The sequence below is a fragment of the Poecile atricapillus genome, chromosome Z, assembly GCF_030490865.1.
Source record: "Poecile atricapillus isolate bPoeAtr1 chromosome Z, bPoeAtr1.hap1, whole genome shotgun sequence".
Taxonomy (NCBI): domain Eukaryota; kingdom Metazoa; phylum Chordata; class Aves; order Passeriformes; family Paridae; genus Poecile; species Poecile atricapillus.
In genome coordinates this window covers 17,000,654-17,025,562 of record NC_081289.1, presented here as the reverse complement: position 1 = coordinate 17,025,562, position 24,909 = coordinate 17,000,654, and the positions used below count along the sequence as shown (strand labels likewise).

The following is a 24,909-nucleotide window of genomic DNA, read 5'->3' as shown; positions in this document are numbered from 1 at the left end:
AGCCCCTGTTTGTGGGGTCAGGCTATTTCTGCTGGGGTTTAAAACTGCTCTTTGGAACAGAGTTGAAACAGTCACTATAAATGACTTGCATGAGAGAGTACAGAGCATTTTGGAGGATTATAATTTATGCCAGGCAGGAGCTGTTATGGTTCAGTTTAAGGAGCTTAAAATAAGACTTTTGGGAGACAACCAAACCAGCTTCAACTCTGGTAACTCCCCAGTTCAAGATACTCCTAAATTGTTATGTACAGGATCTGTTCCTGCCTGGGGCCAAGGTCCTTGAACTCCTGTTGAAACCAGTAGATCTTAAAGATGCTCTGATGATATTTGCCACTGCTAAGAGTGAGCCAATGCCCATTAGGAAAGAGTTGAAAGTGCCTTGGAGTGTATGATTCTCTTTACCCTTAATCCAAACCTGAATTAATTTAACTTAGGGATTTCTTCCCCCAAGGCTTTGTCTTTCATGGAAGGTATCTCTTGAAGAAATGTAGAGTTTTTCTCCATGAGATCCTCCTTTCTGCAGATATAAAATCAATAAACTTATTAAGCCAATTGTGGATGAAGTACATCTGTCTGGACCGACATGGTCATCCACATGCTTCCCAAAGATGGAACAGAGGGAGAAATCAATCCATTTCTGCTGACCAGACAGAAAGGCAGACATGAAGCCCTCTTGTGCCATCTCCCAGGCAGCTTAAGAGTGCTTTATACCACAAAGGCATAGCTGTATTCTGTTGTTTTCTTGAAAATGACACAGTGGCTGTCACTCCATTCTCAGAGAAATATTTGTACACTATGAGACTGATTTCTAAGTTTTCAGAAATATTGCTTCTCTAAATCTTCCCTATTTTCCTTTGTTAGTTTTATCTCTGTTAGTTAAATGGAAACTCTTAATGGAACATGCAGTCCAAACCCGCCTTCTCTTTAGTCTTTGCATCCTTTAAATATTTACAGATGGTTTTCATATTCCCCTTCAGTTGCTATTTAGCCAGTGCCGCCCTGTGTGTATCTCTTCAAACTTAGCACCCTTAGAAGGGCACACAAGGCCAAATTCTGCTCTCAGTTACATCTCTGTAATTTTGGAGTAACTCAGAAAACTTGATAGACATTGAATTCACAAGAGCAACACACAGAGCAGAAGGTGAATGCCAAAATAAAAAACAGGATGACAGTCAAAACTAACATCACATCCTGTGGGCCACAGACTGTACAAGATTGGTGCCTTTTCTATCCTAGTATTTTTTGCTGCATTCTCAGTGACTAGAATGAAGATTTAGAAGAAGCTGTGAACTGCAACAGCCATCAGGAAGTTGTCAGTACTTACCATGGCTCCTCTGAGAAGTGAGATATAGCACATCATTGTGTGCAGGTCCATGCAGAATGCTTGCATGATTTAACACTGATTTTAAGAGGTTTTTCTATGTCACACAGAATATTTGATACTAGATACTTCATATTTCTGTGTGCGTTACAAACATGACACAATAACCTTGTTCTGTTCAGTGACTTTTTTTTCCTATGGGTATTGATAATTACTCCAGCAGAGAACATTTCTCCACCTTTTCTCAGCCCTTCACAGGGCTGGTTGAAAATACTGCTCTATGTCTGTCCTGAAAGCAGAGAAAAAGACCAATGAGACCAGAGCTGAGCATGACAAACTGAAGTCCACAGGCCATTTCCCAACTGAAAAAACATGTCATGTGGAAAGTGCGTGCCCAGAGGAAGTTTTGCTTGCTCAAGATCTCTCATCTTTCCAGGCTGCACTTGGCAGAGCTCGCAACACTGACTTCACATCCTAAGTTGACTCATTTCCATGGCTTTTCTCTTTTGGAGCCTTTATTATAAAGGGTGAACGTTGTTTTTCTCCCTTTGCAGGTTATTCTGACAGAAGTGGGGAAGGAAATAAAGAACTATGAACCACCATTCTTTACCCAGAATCTGGCCTAACCTCCAAGGAATAATCTTCAAAAGAACTTGCTTCTAGATGTTGGGGTATGATTACACCTTAGTGTTTAAATCCTATTATATCATAAAATCAAGCCCTTCAACTTATGCAACCAGAAGTAAAACTGTTTGTCCTTATACATAATAATAACTTAGTCTTAATAATAATGTTTGTCCTTATACATAATAATAACATAGTCTTCTAATTCTGTGGTCCCATAGGACAACAGTCCTGTGGTTGCTACTGACTTCTACCCCATCCAGTATATAGTATGAAGTAATAAATTTATTTTTATGCAGCACTGATGGTCTGTCCTGAGAGCTCCATGAGGATACAAGAAGAGGACAGGCATCTCTTTACACAGCTGACCTGGTGTGAATACCAGGGAATAGCTCTGTATTTTTGGGTATAGCACTGGCAAAAAATAACAGTAAATGAGGCATGAAAGACTAATGCTCAAAATACTACACAAGCATAAATTAAACTTTCCTCTAATGGGGGGAAAATGAGGTACAGATGCAATAATCTGATCAACCTTTAAGCTCACAGAAATACCAGAACTGGGTTAGAACATGCAATGTCAAGCCTCTCAGATGGAACTGGATGTTCTTTAAAGCCCCTTCCAACCCAAAGCATTCCATAATGTAAGGTAATTTCCTCCCTTACATTATATGCTCTCTCCATAACCACCTTCTGTGGCTTCATTCACTTCTCATACAACAGGAAGTTATAAAATAACTCTTTCATCACTAAGATTTTGCTGTACAGAGTGAACTATTGCAGAAGAAAGGACCTCAGGTACGACTGCCACCTGTCTGGGCAGTGCCACCTTCTAACAGTGACATTTCAGACATTGCAGCAGGATAGAGGCACCTGGCCAGGACAAGGTCTGTACCTGTATTTAATTGTCTGCATTCTTCTCCTCCTCTTTGTGACCAGTTCCCACAGAAGAAAACAGACACAGGTTGCAGAACCAGTGACAAGAGGCGAAGGGCACTAAGTTATATGCTTGACAAATCCAGACTCTTGGCTTTTTTTTTTTTTCCCTTGCCATAACCTCAGTTCAGACTCTGTAAAGGGCACCTGCAGTTTACAGTGGTCACTGTGAGCCAGAGAAAAAAGCTAAACAATGGTATTTGCTCCTCACCTTTCCCCATGGCAGGATTTTTTTTTATTCGATTCAAGCCACACATATAATTTTACATGACATTTTCAAGGCATTAAATACTGTCACCCTTCCAAGGAATCTGCACTGCGTATACAAATAGAAAACCTCATGCCCATTAAGTCATTTTCCTCTTAATCTTGAATAGCTTTTCATGACTGAAACAGAACTTCTAAGGTGGCTTTACACCATAAACCACACCCTGTATTCTACAGCTGCCAGGCACAGACCAAACAGAAAGTACAGTTTAGGTCAGCCCATCTCTGTATTCTGCTTTTCTCCAAAGACAGCTAAAAATCTGCTGTTATCACCACTTCCTTGAGAACAGGTATGAAAAATGGGAATATTAAATGCTCTGTCATGGATCCTCCAGGCAAAGATTCTGTTTGTAAGGCTTATTCAGCATTCACAAGGGTCACACTTCAGCAAGCAGGATTAATAGTTTTCCCATAACATTCCTTCCACTTTGATTTTCCAAACCCTCATCACTAGAGCTTGTTCGTTCATTTCAGTATCAAAGACCAGCTGGTTCTTCTGATGACAACTTTAGGTGCAATCTGCTGAGGACTGAAAACAAACATTTCAAAAGTAAAAGGCAAAAGCTGAGTTATTTTCCTAGAAATTAGTGGCAGTTTCATCCAAGTGCTACTAAATTGAGTCTTCATGCTTTATCAAAAATACCAGGCATAATTTTTACTACCAAAGAATTGAGAAGTATAAGCAAGATATTTGCTCAAGAATTGTTGGTGCTCCTTGTTGGTAGATTTACTGACTGAAGGAAAGTATAAAACTAATGTAAGTAGATAACACAGATATTTTTCACACAGATAAACCTTTTAACTTCTAAAAAGGATTAGTTCTGCCACCACACCTTTCCCAGACAGAATAATGTTAGACCACTTGCTTTTCTGGGACCAGAGTTTGATTTCAGTTTAAGGCCAGCAATGTAAAATGAGCTGAGTAACAGGATTAATCCAGCTCCTTCTAGAGGAATTTACATCCTTCTTTTCTAGAACACCAAATTAGGTCATGTTACTTACATGATTCTTCTTTAGAAGCTGCTGGCAGAGGAAAAGAAAGTATTTGACAGTTCAGCAAGAGATGTTTGCTGGGTCACTTACGTGGCTTCCTGCAGCATGCAAGACTTGATAAAAATACTAAGCTGAGTCTGTTAATTACACTGTGACTTTATAATCATCATTAAATGGTAAATATTCCTTTGGTTCTCCATGAGAATTTTAAATTATGGAGCTTCCCCAAAACAGAGCTTTTCAATCTTTGCATTTATTAAGCTAAATAACATTTTAAAAAATCACTATGAAGACAAAAAATAATTTGAGTTTTAACTGGCTTCCAGGTTCTCCAGTTTCCAGTGCAGAATTTCAGTAGTACATAGGAAGAGGTTTCTGATTCAAAGCCAGGTCTGCCAGGATCCCCAAGATTCCCACACAGCAGAACTGTGGGTTTGGAAATCCCACCACTGGAACCCTCACTCCCACAGCTGCTTTGCTGTGAGCCAGTGATTCTGGCAATCCCAAGATTCCCAGTTCCAGACAGGACTTTCCCTGAGGCCATGGAAGGGCTGCTTCCAGCTCCTGGGTCCACAGCTGAGTTCCAAGATTGTCCATGATGGGGGAAAAGCACTTCCCAGTGTCCCCTTCATCCCCCATCACTGGGATGCAGAGGGTGGTTTGGTTGCGTTTTTTTGGACTGGATTCAAGATTGTCCCAAAAAATTTCATAGCTGCATCTTGAGCTCTCTCCCTGGCATTTCTCATTAGTCATAAAATGTTAATAATTAATAAGCAGCAAATTTTATCTGTATAACAGGGTCCAGAGCATTTTAGTGTTCACCTTTTATTCGAACACTAGTTCAACATTTTCAGTGTTCACATTTTCCTGTGAAGTTGTTCATATGATAAGCTTGTCAATGTGAAGTCTGAAAAAAAAGCAAAACCCAAACAAAATTTAAAAAAAAAAAAGGAAGAAATACTTCTTTAAAATTTCTAATTATTGTCACAAGTGTATATTATTTAGATTTTTTAAAAAAAAACCACTTCCACAATCTACAAAATGCAACAGGGTAAATGTTTGATTCAAGTCTTTCATTTTGTAGCAGTAAAACGAGGCACTAATACATTTTATTCTATGGTCACTATGACAAACTCCATTGGTTATTCTAAGGAAACATCTGATGTGCTCCATATTATTTTAAAAGCCACTGAGAAAATTCAGGAAATGTTTGTAGAAGCCAGAAGACCCCATTCCTAGCATAAGCTCTTACTGCTACTACCAATGTATGAGAATTAACTATATATTTCTGTCGATTTCATACAAGTTATATTGAATGTCTTTCACATAAAGATGAGGAATTGATTATCAATCCTGTGCTGAAACAGAGCAAGAGGCAAAAACCAGCTGCTACCAGCCAAGTACAGACAACATTTATCTTTTATTACAACACAATTCTTGAAATTGAAACAAATGCCACTTTGGGGTCATCAGTCCACAGGAAAGAGACATTCTAGTCCAGATTCTCCTTAATCTCATCCTCTGCCAACAGGATACAGGTTAGTGCCCCATAGAAATCAGTGCTTGGAGGTCAGAGTCAGTGTGGAGGATACTCTGAAGATCTGTGGCAGCATGTTACTCAGCTGGTAAAACATCTCCTCAGAAATTGTCTGAAAGAAAAACCCAACACCAGGTAAGCTTTGGCTTTTTGTAGTTTGGAAGAATTAAGTCTCTCTGAACTTTATTTCTTGGTATTTAAGAGAATTGCTGCTGTTCAGAAGACAACAAAAATAATTTTCAAACCGTGTGTTACAATTCTACTGAATCCAGTCAATCTTTTGATTGACCTAAAAATACTGGCTGTGTATTTATGTGACATATCCACATATCCATTTCCAGAAGATTTCTTGTTCCAGGGATTGATTATTTCTGCCAAACACAAGCAGGACAGCGCTGCTTGTTATCTACAGGACTCCTGCTCTCTGCATTTCAGGACTAGATTCAACTTAGGAATTTATTTGTGGCTTCCTCCTTGCTCAGCAGCTTTCTACTTTGTCAAGAAATACATGTTACTCCTTTCCTAACATAACTTGACTTTTACTGCTTTTTAGAACAAACTTTGTTCTGGCCATCTTTGGATATCTTCCTGTTTCTGAAGATCAGCTAGAACTTCAAATTAAATAATTTCAGAGTCTAAGTTAGAACTAACTTCAAATACCTGAAGTAATTAATGTTTTTGTGGAAGCATGACTGAACTTTCTGCACTGCAGCTTTCCATGTTGTTAGACAATATGACTAAAGACAATATGACTAAAAAACAACTCAAGTTATGTAATGCAAGATTAGACCATCAGAGTAATTAACATCAAAAAAGTCTCTCTTTCAAAGGTGATGCATTCACCATTTGTAAAGGTGAACTTCCCAGTTTGAAATTTTAGCATCCTCTCAGAAAATACCACTGGGTATTCAAAAATTATAAATCCATTTTTACTCCTTTTTTATAGGAAAGGAAACAAAACCAAATTGATTAATTTAAACTCACTCAAAAAGGGCAGGCAATAGCAAAAAAGCCATCACCAGATCTGCTGACATGCGACTTTTTACCAGCAGTCTCCTAGGCTGGATATGACTTTGGTTTCACCTACCTGTGGTACCAGGAATTGTACAGTCCGAGAAATTCCTCCATCCCATGAGGCCATTTCCATCATGAAACCTAAAAAAACAGCATTGACACTGTCTGGATTACCTGTACTCCCCAGCAGTTAAAGCATGAGCAGGCAGTGAGGGAGTTTTCATACACAAGTAGGGTTTGAACTGCCTTAATGAGGGATGTCCTCAACTGCATTTAAATCAGACTTAGGCAATCTGAATGAAATGTAGAAAAATCTTATGAGGAGTTCTGCAGAACAATCCGTCCTACTGTGCAGCACAGTGATACACAGCAGAAGTGTGTCATGAGTTAAATAATGTGTCAGGAGTTCTTTCCATGGTTTCCTTTCACTGAGAAACAGGAGTGACCTCATTGTGGCCTTACAGTGCCTGAAGGGAACCCACAGGAAAGAGGGAGAGAGAGACTCTTGACAAGGGCCTGAAGTGACAGGACAAGGGGGGAATGGCTTCACACTGACAGAGAGCAGGGTTAGATTGGATACGAGGAAGAAATTGTTCCCTCTGAGGGGGGTGAGGCCCTGGCCCAGGTTGCCCAGAGAAGCTGTGGCTGCTCCATCCCTGTAAGTGAGCAAGCAGTGGAATGTGTCTCTACCCATGGCAGGGGGCTGGAATCTTTAAGGTGCCTTCTAACCCACACAATGCTATGATTCTATGATGATTCTATAGGGATAAAGCTCAGCACTCACTTATTGCTCAAGTGCTGAAATACCAAAGGCCACAGGAATCCTCTTACGGCATATAAGGACACTCAGAAAAATAACTGTTTACTAGAAGTGGATGATGTAGATGACATATCCATTGTGAACTACTGAAAGTCAATTGCTATAGGAAGAGATTCCTCAAGCAGGTGGTTGAAAGTGACTGGCTCAACTATTTAGGTGCAGCACACAAAAATGCAGAAAGTAAAAACACCACTTGGAAAGACAGAAAACCACGTTGAGTCATGAGGACTAGTTTTTCCTAATATCCAGCCTAAACCTGCTGTCAGTGTGAAGCCATTCCCCCTTGTCCTGTCACTCCAGGCCCTTGTCAAGAGTCTCTCTCCATCTTTCCTGTGGGTTTCCTTCAGGCACTGCAAGGCCACAATGAGCTCACCCCAAAGCCTTCTCTTCCCCAGGCTGAACAATCCCAATTGTTCCCTCAGCCTTTCCTCCCAGCAGAGCTGCTCCATCCCTCTGATGCCCTTGGTGTCCCTGCTCTGGCCTGGCTCCCCAGATCCCACTGGAGCTCCACTCCCATACCTTTGACACACTTGAAGACGAGCTCTGCCCTCTTCAGGCACCATGGAATGGTCATCTCCTAAAAGGAAGAAATAAAAAGCCTCAATGCCCCACAGACCTAACCAGCAAGAATAGCAGGGAAATTATTAAAAACAATATATTTTTTGTCCTAGTACATGATTTTCAAGCAGCATTTGGGACCTAGTTTTCAGAACATTCTAGAAAGGTGTACACAAGTTACAGGTGACCATAAAAGCACCACCACTCCTTATTGCTAGGAGAGGCAGTGTCAGAACAATATTATACATTTTTAAGTTGAGATGTTAAACAAAAATGCTGCTGTCAATCTCACTGGAAACTGGGCTGTTGAATTCCCCTGTGGAGCTCCAGAAAACATCTAATATTCAACTGATAATTGTCAGGTTCATGCATCAGCAAATCAAAGGCAGGCTCCTGACCACATCTTATGTGCATCGTGGAGCACAATGATGACTCTTATCTGTTCTTAATTTTGTTTAAAGTTTCTTGGCATACCCACAACCTTCAGTAAAACCTCTCTAATACTGGAATTGGAAGAAGCCCTTCTTCCTTAAGATGCATTTATAGTAAAAGTGAGAACAAGCAAAATTAATTCTCATCTGATGAGGGTGTTTCAGATAGCAACAGCCAGCAAATCCTTACCTAAAGTTAAATAGCAAAACATGACATGAAAACCATAGTGGTTTAAGATATGGCTACAACCACTGAGCTAAATAATTTAAGTTTAAAGTTCATGAAATATCTTTTGGCTGTATGCTACAAAGCAAATTACACCATAATGGTGTAATTCTACCAGAGACAAAATGACTCACTGCAAACACTTCTCAGAAAGAAGAAAACAGTATCTGTTTTTTTCTGCTGTACTCCTCATCATGAAGATGAGCACTTTCTAGTCTGAATACAGGAATATAGATGTGGAAACCAATTTATCATTCTAAGTACCTTATCAAACTTAAGCTTGACATAGTTTTCTATTCACTACAGCCAGTCTCTATTTTGCAATGTCAAACACACAGTGCAATCTGTTCTTATCAAAAAGCTTAATTTCAGGATTAGAAAAAGTCATTTGAGAGGCAAGGTGATCTAAGAATGCCAACTGATAACACAACTGATAAACTGAATATGTGGCTTCATTAAACAACCACTGAAAGCCAAAGTTTCTCCCTAGGTGGGAGGATGTCCTGCCATCCCCCCAGAATACACTGTATATTAAAAACATGGTAAGTTTGAAATATCTTTTCATAAAGTTTTCATTATGTAAATCACTGCATCCCTATGTGCTGCTTTTAGGGTATACACCACATTAATCAGACAGAACAGTGCTGGACAAGTCTGGGTTTGTACTTTTTTTTTTTGTGGTTGCTTTTTGACTTTTTAAATTTTAAACATTCTGGAAGCAACACTTGGTGTTTATTATAACTTGTCTGCCCATGTGTGCTTTCTGTCACAAATAAGGTTTATTGTTGATTTTGGTTACTGCTTTGGCTTAGTAAAAAACAAGTGACTAAGAAGAGAAGTTCTCTCTCAGGAGCACCTTGAGCAATCAGTGATGGGAACTGAGCCACACAAGGACTGATCAACACAGCAGGATATGACACCATTCCTTGGACTATTTTAGAGGAACAGAGAGGTTAAATTTTTTGGGCACTCAGGGAAATAACAGAATGTTGCTCCATGCAAACCACAAGATCTGAAAATGACATAGTAGTGATACAATTCTAATCCATCTTTTCAAATGTAAGTTCTCATGAATTCACCACGTTAACAGTTTTCTCTGGTGTGGAAATGATGGAGGATCAGCTAAGCACCAATTCAAAATACACAGAAGGACATAAGAAAGCAAAAAAGCAAATAGCCAGCCTCCTAGAGGGAGTTTTGGATAATAGCATTCAAGAAAGTTAAAAAAACTTCCACCTGGAACTTTGGGTGTTTTTCACTAGCAGAGATACTTCAACCCTTTTTAGGATGCAATCGTTTTGTCAAATTAAGATTTCTTCAACCGATTTAGAAAAAAAGGGGAGGGAGGGTAGACTAGCTTCACTGATTAGAAAGATATGCTGCAATCCTTTTGATTTTATTTTCATTTAATTTGTGACAGGCTTACTACATGGGGCTGCTTAGGGCTTAGGCCTTTGCAGAACCATGTCATAATCAGGTAATTAAGAAATAAAGTTCACATACATCATGTGGGAAAAATATTTCAAACCAAATTTCAATGGGTAATTTCAGTACAAATTAGCAAGGTGTTTAACTCACAGTGCATCTGTGCAAATCCTAAACACTGGAACAGCAGATATAAATTTAAAGGCAGGAAACTCAGATGAGAAACATTTGAGGTCAATACACCCATCAGTAACCTCTCTATGGACATAACATATGTTCATAAATATTTGTTACACAGCTTACATTCTTTTCACCTCTACTTTTTATAAAAACATTTTTTTCTTAGGTTATGGTAATAGAAATAACTGGACTGAGATCACTGAAGACTCACATTTTTGTCACTGTTGCTGCGTGGACAACAACAATGTTGAAACCACCAAGGGAGAGTGCCAACTCTGGCATTTTTAGCAATGCCATGCCGTTAGAGCCATTTCATTCCCCAGTTTACAGCAGATTCCAGAGATCACACAGTAACACCTCACTTGTCCTGAAATCAAACTTGCCTGCTTTTGCCCTTCTCAGGAATCAAATCCAGTTTCTTTGCTTCATTTAACTTAATGATCAGACCAGAGAAATCTGTTTTGGTTGTTCTTGCCATACAAAACAAAGGAAAACAGAATTCTTGATTTTTTTTCTCATCATAGAATAATAATGCAATCTAATGTCTTCATTGATATCAATACAGTCAAACTGACAAAGAGTGGGTTTAGATTGGATATGAGGAAGAAATTGTTCCCTGTGAGGGTTGTGAGGCCCTGGCACAGGTTGCCCAGAGAAGCTGTGGCTGCTCCATCCTTGGAAATATTCCAGGAAAGGCTGGATGAGGTTCAGAGCAAGCTGGGATAGTGGAAGGTGTCCCTGCCCATGGCAGGTGATGGGACAGGATGAGCTTTATGTGTCCCTTCCAACTCGAAGTAGTCTGTAATACTGTGATTACTTTTGTGAGGTTATAAACACTCTTCCATCTGCATTAGGAGAAAACCTTTGGGAAAAGCACAGAGAACACTACTAATGAATGCCTGTCTCAGGAAGCATGGAAACATCTCTGCAGCTGGGCTCCTGGTTAACCACCTCACAAAAATGTTCTTCTGTAGGTGGTAAATGCAGAGTCAGAACTGCGGCTGCCAAAGGCACAGAGTTCAGGGTAACTTTCAGAAATCTGTCATTATTCACTTTTCCCTCAACAAGGAGTTACAGATTTGTGTGTTTCAAATCAGGTCAGCCAGCTGCCAAGCACTGTAATAAGCAAGCTGCTAACGCAAGTCACACAAAGCAGTTGTGCCTAAACGCACACTTACCATCCAGCTCACCTTCTGCTTATTCTGCAAAGACTTGCAGCTTAATGCAAAAGGTAAATTGTTCTACCAGGACTTTTTAAGAATCCAGCACTAGACAAGAAGATAATTCTTCAGTTTCACACATCTCAAGGCATGTTGGATACCTGGTCGTGTGCTTTATTTGTAGTAAACAGATATGCAAAAAGAAGCTAAAACTAACCAGGTTTAAAGGAAACAAGAACCCGAAGAATATAATCAGGTGGCACCCTGATTAAGAAAAAGGTCAATATAGTGAATAAATTTCTGGAACACAGTAACTGGGTCCCATGAGTGACCCAGGCTGCTGTCCTGCATGTTGGTTACTTGCATTTGTACTTGCATTGCTCAAAAAAGAGGTCCCAGTACAAGAGATGAAAAATTTGAGAAATAATCTCATTTGTTCCTAAAAGCCTGCTTTCATGTATGGAAATACATCATTTAGAAGCTTCATTATTGGGTGTTTTTACCTCTATAATTGCTTGCTTTTAATGATAATAGGCCCTGATCCTGCAAAAAATGATCACTTCTACTCTGTGTTCCAGTCAAACTCTGTTATAAAACCAGTCACTGTTAAAGTAACCCACTGGTGAGCGTTTATCTTGCTGTGAGTCAGCCACTTTCCACGAAGGAAAGTCAATACTGAATTTACAAGTGAAAAATCAAAGGGCTATTTAAAAACAGAAAACCTCAAACAGACTGTAATTATTACTGATATCCCTGCATGAATGACAGAATTATCTTCTTTTTCTCATTTCTTTAGGTTTACAGACCTTCCAGCTCTTCAGGATATGAGGCATATGGCTGCACTCCCTGCCCATTGCTTCTTTCCCTGCCTTCCCACCCCTTCTCTGTGAGCCAGGTGTGACAGAGAAAAGAGGCTGCCAATAGTTTTAAATTTCTGTGCACTGAGAAATATTACAGCTGATTGAGAGACAAGCCCTACATCAGAGTCCCACTGCAGAAGAAAATACAAAACTCAGCACACTAAGGAAGAACACAAAGAACATCAGCAATACGCTGCCTCTTGCCCAGCCAGTATTTGAGGGGACTTAAGAGAGGAAACGGACAGAAATTAGGCAGTGAAGGAGGAGACAGTTTAAAGTGAAGGTGAAATTTGGTTGCTCCTGTGTAGGGCTGAAGAGGTAGGAGATTTACAGAAGGTAAAGGTGAATCTTAGATTTACAGAACTCTAAGCCAAGCTTTGCCAGTGCAGCTGATCCCAAAACTTAATGTTTTACAGCTAATGATAATTACAAGTGGGGATCAGGTATCAGTACTGCATCAGCAACTCTGAAGGCACAGTTTCTAAGCAAGAGCTTCCAGCTGTGTAGTCCCATCTTTTATTAATACTTGTACAACTGCAGTGAGCTGGATCCAGGAATTGTCCAAGAGGGGTGGGAGTAAAAACTTCAAGTGATTCAGCTGGCTGAGATGTTTTTAATTGGTCCAGCTCCTTAATTTGGGTCACCATGTAGATACAAGTGCCATGTGGTACGGCAGAAGCCTGTGAGTGAGAAAAACCATCCCATTTGGCCTTAATCAGCATGAAACACATCCTTTGCAAAAAATCCAAGGATATAAAATCAGCCTAAATGTTTCCATTTACTTACTTCTGACATTTCATGCACCAGCAGGAGGGGAATGCTGATGGTGGTGATGTCGTGTGTGCAGCAGACCTTGAGGATGTTCCTGAGCCCCATGATGGCCGGGTCCCGAGCGGTCACGTTCACAGACCTGACGTTGTCATCCACGCACAGGTGAAAGGCAACGTGGATTTCTGAGAGGTTTGAGTGCCGTGTGATGTAGAACTCTCCTGCACAATAAGGCAAACGAGAAAGGCAAGAAATCATGGTAGTGATCTGCACTGAAATCCAATTGTTTGGCAATGTAAGAAAGATAAAAGGCAAATACAAATGTACAGAGATGAGGAGAGCAGAGATGAGGACAAACACAGGAGATCTAAAGTCTCTTGGACTGTCACTGTTTTACATCCATCCCACACTCCATCTCTCCACTGCTTTGATGGGTTCCACTAGCATCATGGCCACATGTGTGTAATAAACCATAACAGTGCCAGTACAGGATATGATCTCTATATAGCACGAAACAGAAAAACAAACCCAGAGGAGGTACAATACTCAAAATACACAATGCAAGCACGGAATTGCAGACAGATGTGGGAGGCGGAAAGGACAAAAAAAGGATGGGTTCAAATAAAGGATGCACAGAGCCTGTGGAAAAAGATAGTGGGTTATGTAACAACTGAGATATGGCACTGGAACACAAAGGGATCAGTGACCATTAGAATTTAAAATAATTCAGAGTACTGAGAAAGTGAGTTACAGAGTTGCTTGAAAAAAAGTAACCAAGACATCTTGTTGGGTGTATTTTTAGACTTGGTATTCATTTAGCAAAGGTGAGAGGCAGTGAAATCCAGGTCTTTCTATCATTCCTTTGCACTGGAGATCTAAAGTCTACAGTCAAGGTAAGAGCAGGTGTGTAGTGCCCCTACTGTTTCAGTCAACAAATAAATTTCAGTCAACAAATTCTTTCACACCTATTCCCACCGGCCACTGAAGTTAAGATCCTTTCTTTGAACTGGAACAGCTGCAGAATGGGTCTGCACTCCTTCTGGATGACTGCTAAGGAGGCAGGAATCCCCAGCAGTGACCATCTACGAGCAGCAACAGACAGGCCACTGCTGCAAGACACACCTGGATTTATCTGGTCCAAGTTGATTTCTAATCCACTCCCACTAACAATATTTAAGACAGTCATGAAATCAATTTTGATAAACCCTTGCTCAATCATGGGTTGTATGGACTTAATTCCTCCCCCCTTCAACTGCATATTCAAATTTCACAGCAGCTTTCCTTACTAAACATCACAATGTACATAGAAGATACTTTCCCCGAGAGAGGGACTTCTCAAAGCTAAAATATCCACCCAAAAATGCTTTTCTGTACCACAGCAGTGATATACATATAGCCATTTTCAAAAATAAATTAGCTGCTAGTATTGTAGTTTCACCTTTTCCCCAAGATGATCAGAGATTTTTTTTTTTCACCCTCAAATTCCAAAAGGAAATTTTAGGCAAAGAGAAGTTATTTGCCCCATGCCATATGATGGGGTGGCAAAGCTGGGAATAGAAACCAGATGTCCTGACACCCAGTTCTCTGCCTCAGCCACAGGAACATCCTTCTCCTCTGATTGAGGTCAGCTTGGGTTCAGTTTATAATTTATATTCTGACTTTAGAGCTAAAAATGTGGATGTATGAAACACAATTTGCTTCAGGAAGAGGGGATCAATGCCAAACAACTCACCCGGCAAAATGTTTGACTGGTTTCGTTCGATGTTCTTTAATTTATCTTCATTCCCACTGATTTTGTTTTCTGTATATCAACACAAGGAACAAGTATTAATCATATCCTCTATTAATTACACTTGGGTGTGAAAAGGTTCATGTACTGATATTTGGTTTGAATTTTGACACTGAACTTACCATAAAATCCCCAAAATGCAAGGGGGATGGGTAAAAGTGTTTTTGCTGCCTTCAACACACCTCAAACTGAATTCTACCTCAAATTACTGCCCTTCTTACATACCATTCTATTCTATCTCTTCATTTGGACAAAAACAAGCACGATATTCTCAGACATAAAATAAAACTTTGGAAGTTGCCCCCACAACCACACAGTATCTTGCTCTTACTTTTAAAATAATGTAATAAATTAAAACAAATTTGTTCCAAATTTACATAAATCAGCAGCATAAAACCAGCTTTCACCATTTCCCTTGAGATGCAGAAATATGCAGGAACTTGTTTTTCTGGGTACTCATATTTGTTCATACTCCTGATGCATTTAAATGGCATAAGCCATTTAAATGCATCAGGAAAACAAAGTTTCAAGATGTACAATTGCGCTGCCTAAACACCATGTGGTCAGAGCATTGCCCAGCCATTTGCAAACACAACTGCAAGGAAAGCCATTCCCAAAGCTCTGGTCAGCACTAAAAAGCTAAATACACATTTAGGCAATTTGCTATTTGGTTTCCAGCATTCAATTTAAAGGAAGGGGGGAAAGTCGTAAACTCCTTTTCTGCAATTGTTAAAGATTTAAATGTAAATGGCAATAAAAAGTTAAAGACAGATAAAGTTTGTGCTGCCACAGGCAGTTTAGGAAAGCAGAATAGCCTGATGTACTTCCCATGCTGCTAAAATGTGATTTTTACATGTTGATTCCTTTTAAAGGAGCAGCAAAGACACCACCTGAACATCACATTCTCTCTGTGAATTTCATGCAGAGTTTCTTGATGAATGCAAACATTCTATTTAACAGATGAAATAACTGCAGAAGAGTGGCATCAACTCTGCCCTGCCCACAAACATCCAGCTGACCACTGTTCTATTTCAAGGAAGGTAATTTTGGTTGTCACTGACCGTGGTGTCTTTTTGTCTTGCTGCTACGCTGTGCTCTGGCCTTAAGTACAACCTTCTGGACAATTTCAAGTTGTTCTTGGATTCCAGGAAAATGGAAATCCGTGCATTCTTGGCAAACGGTTGCGAAATCTAGGAAAAAAATAAGATTGAAATGCATGTCCTGAGGTTGTGTTCAGTAACATTATGTAATTCTACTCTACTGATCAAGTAAATCCAGCTATAAAGGCAAACTCTCCAAAAGCAGATAAAGCCCTACTGGATTCCTCTTCCAAAATTTATTTTATTTTCTTGAGGATTATATTTGACAGACTGTGACATGGTCCCATACTTTCCCCTCTACTGTGGCTGCAGGATCTAGTTGGTGGCTAGAAGATGCAATTTTGTGTTTAACAGCATTATTTAAATGTCTGCCTTCTCTCATCACATAAAATTTAGCATAAAGCCAGATTTTTTTCCTTTTGTTATTCATTTAAATATTTAAACAGTTGAAAGAGTACCTGCAAGATAAGTACAAGTACAGAACAATACTATTACAATTAAACATCTTGGAAACCATCAACAGCACAAATTCAACTGCAGTTTTCCCGGTACATTTCCCTCTCCTTGCTACAAGCCTGATTCCAACTGTTTCCAGGAAATATCAACCAACCACAGTACATTTTTTTTCAAGGCATGCAAGAATAATGACAAGTAACAGTCAAAAAAAGACAAGTGTGAGTACTTTGGTATTAAACTTCAAGATGGAGGTGGGAAAGTCAAACAGGAATAAACAGAATTTTCATTGGTTAACCTTGATAGAAAACACCATCACAGTGCCCACTTACTCAAAAGACATGCACTTAAAATGGCAATTAATCAAACTTTCCAGGAGTAGGGAAGTCATATTCCTATTGCTTATTTTTAATGGAATTCAGAGTATCAAAAGCACATGGTATTTTTATATATTTACTATCACTTTAAAATCTAGACATATTTCTTTTCCATTTTTGCAAATAGGTATAGGTTTCAGTGTGATAATCTGGTATTAAAGAGTTAGAAACTCCTATAATAAATTTGTCTAAATGAATATTGAGGGGTCCTCTTCAATATTGTTTGCTACTCAGACACAAAATGTAGGGAAGAGATGAGAGATAACAGCACAACACTATCCCCCATCCTCATTGATATATATTTTTGCAATACCACATCCAAAGCATAAGTGCCTCCACTGAATTTTAATTGGACATTTTTTTTTTTTGTGAGAGAAAACAGCAAGATTTTATTCTAATTCATTATTTTATTAATTTTCCCTGACATGATACCTCCCATTAGAAGGCTCACCTCTTTTGATTCCGCTGTATGAGCTGATCCTGTTATCCACCAGTAACACCAGGCCACAGAGGGAAGTTGAGTAGAGGGACATTGCAGTCTGAAGCCTATGCAGCTTCACCCCACTGCGGTGGTTGCGCTTGTGTTTGCAGAAATCCAACATATCAGCTCTCAGCAGCCTCAGGTTGTGCATGGTCTTCAGCTGAGCTCCTGCACAGAGCACACGTGGCTTAATGCCAGTGGAAGACTAAACTCAGGACTGGGATTGAAATGCAAGGGCACAAAGTGCTTCCCTAAAGGTTTGTAAGGGTGTAACACCCAGAGCAAGTTCCTAGCCACACATTCAGTTTTACAGACACATCAGCAATTTGAAAAGTAGCAATAAAAATGCGGTGTTTTCACAAAGTGATGCTTGTCCATGCCTGAAATGAGTCTTGTTCCCATTGCAGAATCACAGAATTATTAAGGTTGGAAAAGATTTCCAAAATCAAGTCCAACCTGTGCCAAATCCCCACCTTGTCACCAGTCCAGAGCACTGAGCGCCATGTCCAGGCATTCCTTGGACCTCTCCAGGGATGGGAACTCCAAACCTCCCTGGGCAGCCCCTTCCAACCCTTTCTGTGAAGAAATTCTTCCTGAGGAATATTGCAGGGCTAGGGATGAAATACTGATGTGTGGTGATGTATCCATCCCAACCCTCCCCAGAACCACTCCACAAGGAACTCCTGCTAGGCCTTAGCATTTGTGCAATGAGCTGGTTACTGAGGAATCCCTTGGCCATCCCAGGAACTGCTGCATGGCTGAAGTGGGAGCTGCATGGAGGGGAAGGGATCATCAGTCAGATCCTGACAGCCTGGAAACATCCCCTACCTGACCCATGGCCCGAGGGTTTTGGAGTTTTGGAAACTCCAGCAGTTCAACCTGAGGATGAACATTTTCCAAATGACTCAAGGCAACCATCTAATGACTCTATGGACAGTGGTCCTAAGGGATGTCCTTGGAGCTTTCCTGTGCCACAGCAGCTGCACCAGCATCTCCCTCTGACAGAGATGCCTCTCAGAGCTTGCAAATTCCCAAGCTTGTGATACTGGAACGATTGCTGCTGCCTGCTCATCTCTGCCTAAATCATTTCAGATTTGGTTAAAATCCAATTTTCCTCTGTGTTTTATCTACCTAGAGTGAACATTGCCTTTGAATTTTTCTGCTCTTTTCAAAATTTGTATCAAACCTGCTTTGGCTAATGCCTTTGCAGGTAATTTTTTAAGTAACCTAAACTTGTTGTGCACTCCTGCACAACATAACATGGTCAAAACAGCACAAGAAGACTCTAGCGCACAAACAAAAAATACAAATTGCAAGTATCTATTCTGCTTTCAACTGATCAATGAAGAAAATTTCATAAACACATTTTTCTACCTAACGTAAGAAACGTTGAAGCATCATTTTTAGGCAACATGTTTTGCTGTTGCTGTGCTTTTTTACATGAGTCACCCAACCAAAATTGATAGAAATTTGTTTCTAGAATGGTTACCATTAAGATTTCCACCTATTTCAGATATTGCTTGATATGTTTACGCTGTTCTCTTACACATGTAAAGAACAAACACAAAACAATTCCAAACTATGGATTATACACACTGAGAGTTAAATACTGTAAATAATACATGCCTTGGATACATTACTTATTACCAGCTGTTATTTGGTTTACTCCACTTACCTAAGTGAATAGTAAAGCTTTCTTCTAATAGCCTTTGCTCTTCATAGATTCTTCCATTTCCTTCCACAGATTCCCTCAGCTGGCTGGGCTGAACTTTAATTTCATCACTGAAATAATGAGAAAAGTGCCAAAAAGTTAATCCTAACTTTTATTCAAGACCAACAACTTTGGGAAAGTTATCCCAAGTTTTCTCAGCTGATCTGTGGAAACCAGGAGACCAAACCTATGAGCACGAGCTCCACTTGTGAGGTTTCACCTTTACCTTCCTGGCAGCAGGAAGAGACTCCACTGTTAGATTTACATTACTTGGCCCATTTGTAAAGCATTCCAAGACTGAGGAATAAAAACAAGTCACAACACCTAGTTATAACATAGTAAGAATGTAGGAATAAAAAGAAAACAGAAATAATTCTCCTCAGCCTATTTACAGCAGCCAAAACATTATTTATGAAGTTATTACATAAGCATTTATTTTCTTCTTCCCACACAAAATGGGAGATTAAAAACCACCTTATCAAATGTTCCACAGTGTTCAAACTACCAGGAAACATTTCAGGTATCAGTTTTATTTTTCTTCTCTAAATTCAACTGTCTGGTTGATACAACAAATACTGTTCCTAATACATGAAAGAACATCAGCATTTCTCCAAATTGTTTCAGCATTAGTGAAAAGTTTACCTGTTTTCAAAGTACCTCACCTCCAAAAATCTTATAAACTTGCAAGCAATTCTACTGATTTCAACTGCCAAGTAGCAATGTACTAGTGATAAAGAATAAGGATCCAAACCAATTTACAAATTCTAATTTCCCTGCCATTTCCTCAAACAGAGGAAAGCTTCTCATTCAACTCCCTCCACAAGCATTCACACTTAAAAAAATTCAATTTTTTAGCCATCCAGTGACATACACATAGAAAAAGAAAAGAGGTTTGTTAATTCAAACCATTGTTACCATTTTTTAGAGTACCATTATTCTCCAGAACATACTTAGGTGGTAACAGAAATAGAAAGCCTTGTGAAACGGTGTTAAAGACAGACATAGGAAAGAAAGGAAAAATAGGAGGAAATTCCACTCATGTCAAGCTGTACTTTAGTGCATTACGACACTTTTTGGTACACAGAGATTTTAACATCACACAATGAAGAAAATCCTAAAATTATACATATTTATTTATGATGGTCTACTTGCCTTTGATATGCTTTGATTATCCAGTGTAAATTATTTATAGATATTATCATAATAAATAGGACTAAAGTATCATATTTAAAAGATTATGTAAATTCAAATTCTTTGAGTTATTTCAGATGGAATTAAGCATCACAGAGGAATTAAATACCTGACTGAGCTGTTGTTGGGATTCTTTAGGTCCTGATGAAGCTTTATCACCCACTCCTGATATTCCTGCTTCTGGATAGCAGTAGTCTGCTTCAATTCATTGGTCCATTTGTTCTCCAAATCCTGACAAGAGGAGTGATAATTTGAGTGGTGTGGCTGGTCTTTATAAGGTGATGTGCATATGCATGACATATTTTATTTACCTGCTGGGACTCAAAATGCTGAGCTGCTAAGGAATTCACATCCTGGTCAGTCAGTGACTTCCCAAGCTCCTGCATTACCTTATCCATTTCAGCCCCTTGCCTGAAAGAGAAGAAAACACAGATTTCAGAAGACTGGTAGCAGAACACCCTTTGCTGTGATACAACAACAAACCTGGTTGTTTGTTACTGACAGAACGAACAGTCACAGATTTAGCAACAAAAATCCACCAAACAAACTGAAGGTAAAGGTCAGGGATTCAAGTCAGGTCCTGTGTTTAACCAGAACACCACTTACCCTCATTTGGGACAGTCTCAACTGCCACCAACACAGGGATGTGAGAAATAGATAAATGTGATAGAGATATAACTTCCAGCAGAGTCTATACACAACTACATTGCACCTGAGCTCTACAACAATACAGATCTTTCCTCTGTATGCATGCTTGAGAAGAGGAAATGAGCAGCAAAAAGATCTGCTAACACCTTACTGGCAACATTGACCCCCAAACTAGAAACATGTACAATTCAGTCCAGAAGAAACCATAGTATGAACTGATTAGGCACTGTCTAACTTAAGCTTAAACACACACAGCTCAAGAAGAATACTGCCATTCAGAATGCTAAAACAGAGCTACTGAAATTACTCTGACACAGAAAGAAAAATCCACATTCAACGTGTTCCCTCTTGTGGATTAAGCAGCCACCTGCAGCTATGCAAGCTTATTCCAGAACTTGCGACTCAAACTCAACACTTCCTGGAAATTAAAACTTATATTCTCCTCAGACACTGAAAAAAATAGAAGGCCACCAAAGTAATGTAAGGTAGCTGACCCTAATGACATCATAGAATAACAGAATGGTTTGGGCTGGAGAGGACATGAATGTTCATTTCATTCCAACCCATGAGAATTCCCTGCCATGGGCCAGGACACCTTCCACCAGACCAGATTGCTCAGAGCCCCATCCAAACTGGCCTTGGACACTTCTAGGGATGAGGCAGCCACCTATGGCTGGGCAACCTGTGCCAGGGCCTCACTACACCCTCAGTATAGCATTTTTTCCTAATATCCAATCTAAATTTCCACTTCAAGCCATTCCCCCTTGATGAATCTCTACATACTCTTGTGCCAGCCAAGTGTTGTGTGACTTTGGGTTTACACAAACAAATACAAGCTACACATGTTGTTCTATGAGTTCACACACCCAGTGGCAGGCATCCCTATTTAATAAGAGAGAAGAAAACCTAAATAATAAGAAAAAGTAATACCTTTCACGTAGTTTTTTCAGTTCCACGTCCCTTTCACTTATTAATTCTGAGATGCTAACAAAATAATTGTGTTCCAGGTTTAACAGCATTTCAGAAGCTGGAGAATGGATCAGATCATGATAAACATCTGCAAAATCTTCATCCCAGCTGGTTTCTTCAGGTTTGGCATGTTCTAACGTTGTCTAAAGAAAATGTGGGAGATTTTAAAGGATAAGATACCTCTTAGGACATAATGGTGGGGTAAAACCATGGGGCCCACACACAGCCTTTACCATACATAAAGCATCTTCCCTCATTTAAGCTTTCTGCATTCTACTTTAGCTTTCAATTTTCTCCTTTCCCATTTTTCCTCTTTCAAAGCAACTAAAGTCAGAATCATTAAGGCTTGGACTACAATGAGAAATTACCAATTTTCACGCAACACCAGCTTGGAAAGAACAGCAATATCCACAATAATATTTGCACCTGATGAATTTTAGATAAGGCCCAAAACACCAGCTGTGCAAACAAAAATGCTTTGCTAGTAAGGATGACTAACCTCTGATGTCACTAAGAGTTTGATCAAAAACACTGATTTAAGAAAAGCTATTTTTATTGAACAAAGAATGGCCCAAGAACACCAGTTTTGAAAGCTTTTTATGGAATTTTTCACATTTTTCTCTATTTCATGAGAAGCAAATTCATTCCTATAAACTTTTCCTCAAATACTGCAGGTTTGTCATTCTTTTTTTCTCTTCACTAGGACTCCTCCAGCTCTTTTGCACTCCACTATTTTTAAGATCCCATGTGAAACTGGAGACAATATTCCAACCAAAGCCTTATCTTTCCTAAATAATGGGAAATAGTCATATGAACCCAAAAAATGAACTGAAAAGTCTCTCTCAACTGTACAGTTTCTCCTTCCAGCCTTAATTGCTGTTACTGATATTTAGGATAGGATTAGGATAGGATTCATTACCTCTTGCTTTAATTCTAAGCCACTATAAGCCTTATGCCTATTTTTTGTTTGCGTATCAACTATTAAATGAACAAATGTTTGCCTCTCCATTTTCTATCTTACTCTATTAAACTCAAGAAAAACCCAAGAACTTGGAGGATGAAGACTTGATGCTTACTTTCAGATAAAAAGAAAAGAACTGCAAGAATTGCAGTGAATTTTAGTGCAATATTTCATCCTCACAACTGTGATTGCATACACACACATATTCTCACAAAGCAAGCCTTGAACATTAAATTTCCAGCCTTAATCTTACCTCTTTATAAGCTTTAGCCCAAGTTTCTGCCAGCTGATTGATGTCTACTTTTCCTGATTTCACTGCTTCCAGAGCCACTTCAGCTTCTCTGTCATAATCTTTTATAGTTTCCTCTTCTACAAATTTACTGAGAGATTCCTTCAGGTCTATTACAACAAGAAGAAAATGGTCCATCAACAGAACACATCAGTAATCACCCAGGAAACCTGGAAGTAAATTTTTTCACCTTTTTCTTGCTAGCACTTGCTAGCACTGACAGTAATTTTCTCTGATGTTTTGCTGTTTAAAAACCAATTCTGTAAACACTGTTCCAGTGTTTTGGTTTGTTAAAGCAAGCTGTAAGACACTTGTGGACAAGGATACATGAGATTAATTTAAGAAATCAGTTCATACCATTTTCTATAAAGCATGGCAGGTTGTGCAGAACCATCAGACGTCCATGCAAATGACTGATGTTCTCTTGCACAGGGAATTTGAGAGGCACTGTAAGCACCAAATGTTCATTTCCAGCACTGAATTTGTACACATAGTCTCTCTCTCTAGTTAAAGTCTTTCCTTTGTTTGGCTTCATCCTCTTGAGTTTGTTTCCTGTAGTAGAAATGCAAGTAACAAGAATTATATTTTTGTAAACTCAGAAGTAAAAAATGGTAATGAAAATCCATGGCTTTGCTAATAATTAACAGTAAAAATTACTTAACCCCTGCAAATTCTCATAGATAATCAGATAATTAGATATTAGATAATACATATTATCTAATATATATTATCTACTATAATCTATAGAATTTTATATGCCTAATATATCTGTATCTGACTTCCAAATACATGCATCTGGAACTGAAGCATAAATACTAGTTTCCAAAATATCAAATGCTTCTAAAAAGTATATGAGTGTGTCAATATATAAATTTGGGTAATTGCTTTTAAAAATTACAGCATAGATACAACTTAAAAGCAGAACCACGGCAGATGGGAATCCTGATCAATAGAAAATCAACTGAAACACCCTGACCTCTGTCATGGATGCCTCAAAAGCTGAAATCCTGCAGAGTGCATAGAGATTTTATTTCCTCCTTTCTGCAGGTGCAAGGCCTGGGGAGTGGGGGAGCAAGTATCTGCAACAGTTTTTAGAAAGAGCTGATTTTGTCTTTCCGTAACCTGTATTAAAAATAAGTCAATAGAGATGCAAAGGGGCTATGTACAGTGTGAAAATACAGGCTGGTATAACTGTGCTGGTATTTTTACCCTCCTTAAAATGCTCATTCACATCCCTCTGTTTTGAATATCATCCGCAAAGCTGGACACATTGCTTCAGCCGAAGCTTCCCCAGTACTAAAAACCACGCCCCGAGGAGAAGAAAAAGCAACAAAAACAAAAAATTCTACAGCAGAATTCAAGGGCTAAGAGTTTGGGTGGGTTTCTCTGTGAACAAACATACGTGCTACACACAAAGGAAACAGGTCCGTCTCAAAGACAGACATCTCAGGACAACCCTTATCGCTGCGAGGCGGCGTCCCGGCCTCTCCGGGAGTGGGATTCAAAGGGAAATCCTGGGGAACGCAAGCCCGACCACGCTCCTTCTGCTGCTCCCCGATGCAGCGAGGAGGTGGGGAGGAAGCTGATGGAGAGGGAGCGGGGGACAAACCCCCTGTTCCAAAGAGGACCTCCTGCTCCTGAAATCGCAGGCTCATAGCCGGCAGGACACACGGCCGGCGGGCCCCCATCCGCCCCCTCCCCGCCGCGGGGAGTTCCCGGTGTCCGCATTCCCTCCGCTGGAAGCGGCAGCGCCCGCGGGCACCGGGAGCCTCTCGGCGCGGCCCGGCCCGGCCCGGCTCACCTGGCTCCGGGCGGGCAGC

The 24,909-nt window shown here is 39.7% G+C and overlaps 1 protein-coding gene and 1 long non-coding RNA gene across 7 annotated transcripts in view; one reads left to right on the top strand and one right to left on the bottom strand.

Annotated features, from left to right (window-relative positions):
* Positions 1 to 15,950, top strand: part of LOC131573037 (uncharacterized) — a 24,704-nt gene extending 8,754 nt beyond the window's left edge. The window contains exons 2-4 of one of the 4 annotated variants that reach the window (XR_009276115.1): positions 5,673 to 5,813; positions 13,163 to 13,285; positions 15,835 to 15,950. This is a non-coding gene — a long non-coding RNA (uncharacterized LOC131573037). Of the gene's footprint in view, positions 1 to 5,672; positions 5,814 to 12,288; positions 12,388 to 13,159; positions 13,286 to 15,781 lie in introns of those variants that run through there. The other 3 variants (XR_009276118.1, XR_009276117.1, XR_009276116.1) reach the window with 3 other exon arrangements.
* LOC131573034 (protein C12orf4 homolog) lies at positions 5,653 to 24,909 on the bottom strand. 3 transcript variants are annotated; one of them, XM_058826608.1, is made up of 14 exons: positions 24,891 to 24,909; positions 23,447 to 23,641; positions 23,054 to 23,199; positions 21,801 to 21,982; positions 20,534 to 20,633; positions 20,332 to 20,453; positions 18,996 to 19,102; positions 17,291 to 17,488; positions 15,971 to 16,099; positions 14,853 to 14,921; positions 13,139 to 13,341; positions 8,032 to 8,089; positions 6,766 to 6,833; positions 5,653 to 5,790 (listed from the first exon to the last, which is right to left on the bottom strand). In XM_058826608.1, the coding sequence occupies exons 2-14, from the start codon at positions 23,622 to 23,624 to the stop codon at positions 5,698 to 5,700; spliced, it is 1,653 nt and encodes a 550-aa protein (XP_058682591.1). In that variant the 5' UTR covers positions 23,625 to 23,641; positions 24,891 to 24,909; the 3' UTR covers positions 5,653 to 5,697. The 3 variants fall into 3 exon arrangements, with proteins under 3 accessions (XP_058682591.1, XP_058682589.1, XP_058682590.1); XM_058826606.1 differs by having other exon boundaries at positions 24,492 to 24,893; XM_058826607.1 differs by lacking the exon at positions 24,891 to 24,909 and adding an exon at positions 24,066 to 24,178.

Bases quoted from the DNA above. Each gene is read 5' to 3' on its own strand.
- LOC131573034 (XM_058826606.1), bottom strand. From the start codon at position 24,777: ATGGGGGCCCGCCGGCCGTGTGTCCTGCCGGCTATGAGCCTGCGATTT. The intron at 23,200-23,446 runs GTATGAACTGAT...TTGTTGTAATAG, and splicing joins GCCATGCTTTATAGAAAATG to ACCTGAAGGAATCTCTCAGT. The intron at 13,342-14,852 runs GTGAGTTGTTTG...CTTATTGTGCAG, and splicing joins CCAGTCAAACATTTTGCCGG to GAGAGTTCTACATCACACGG.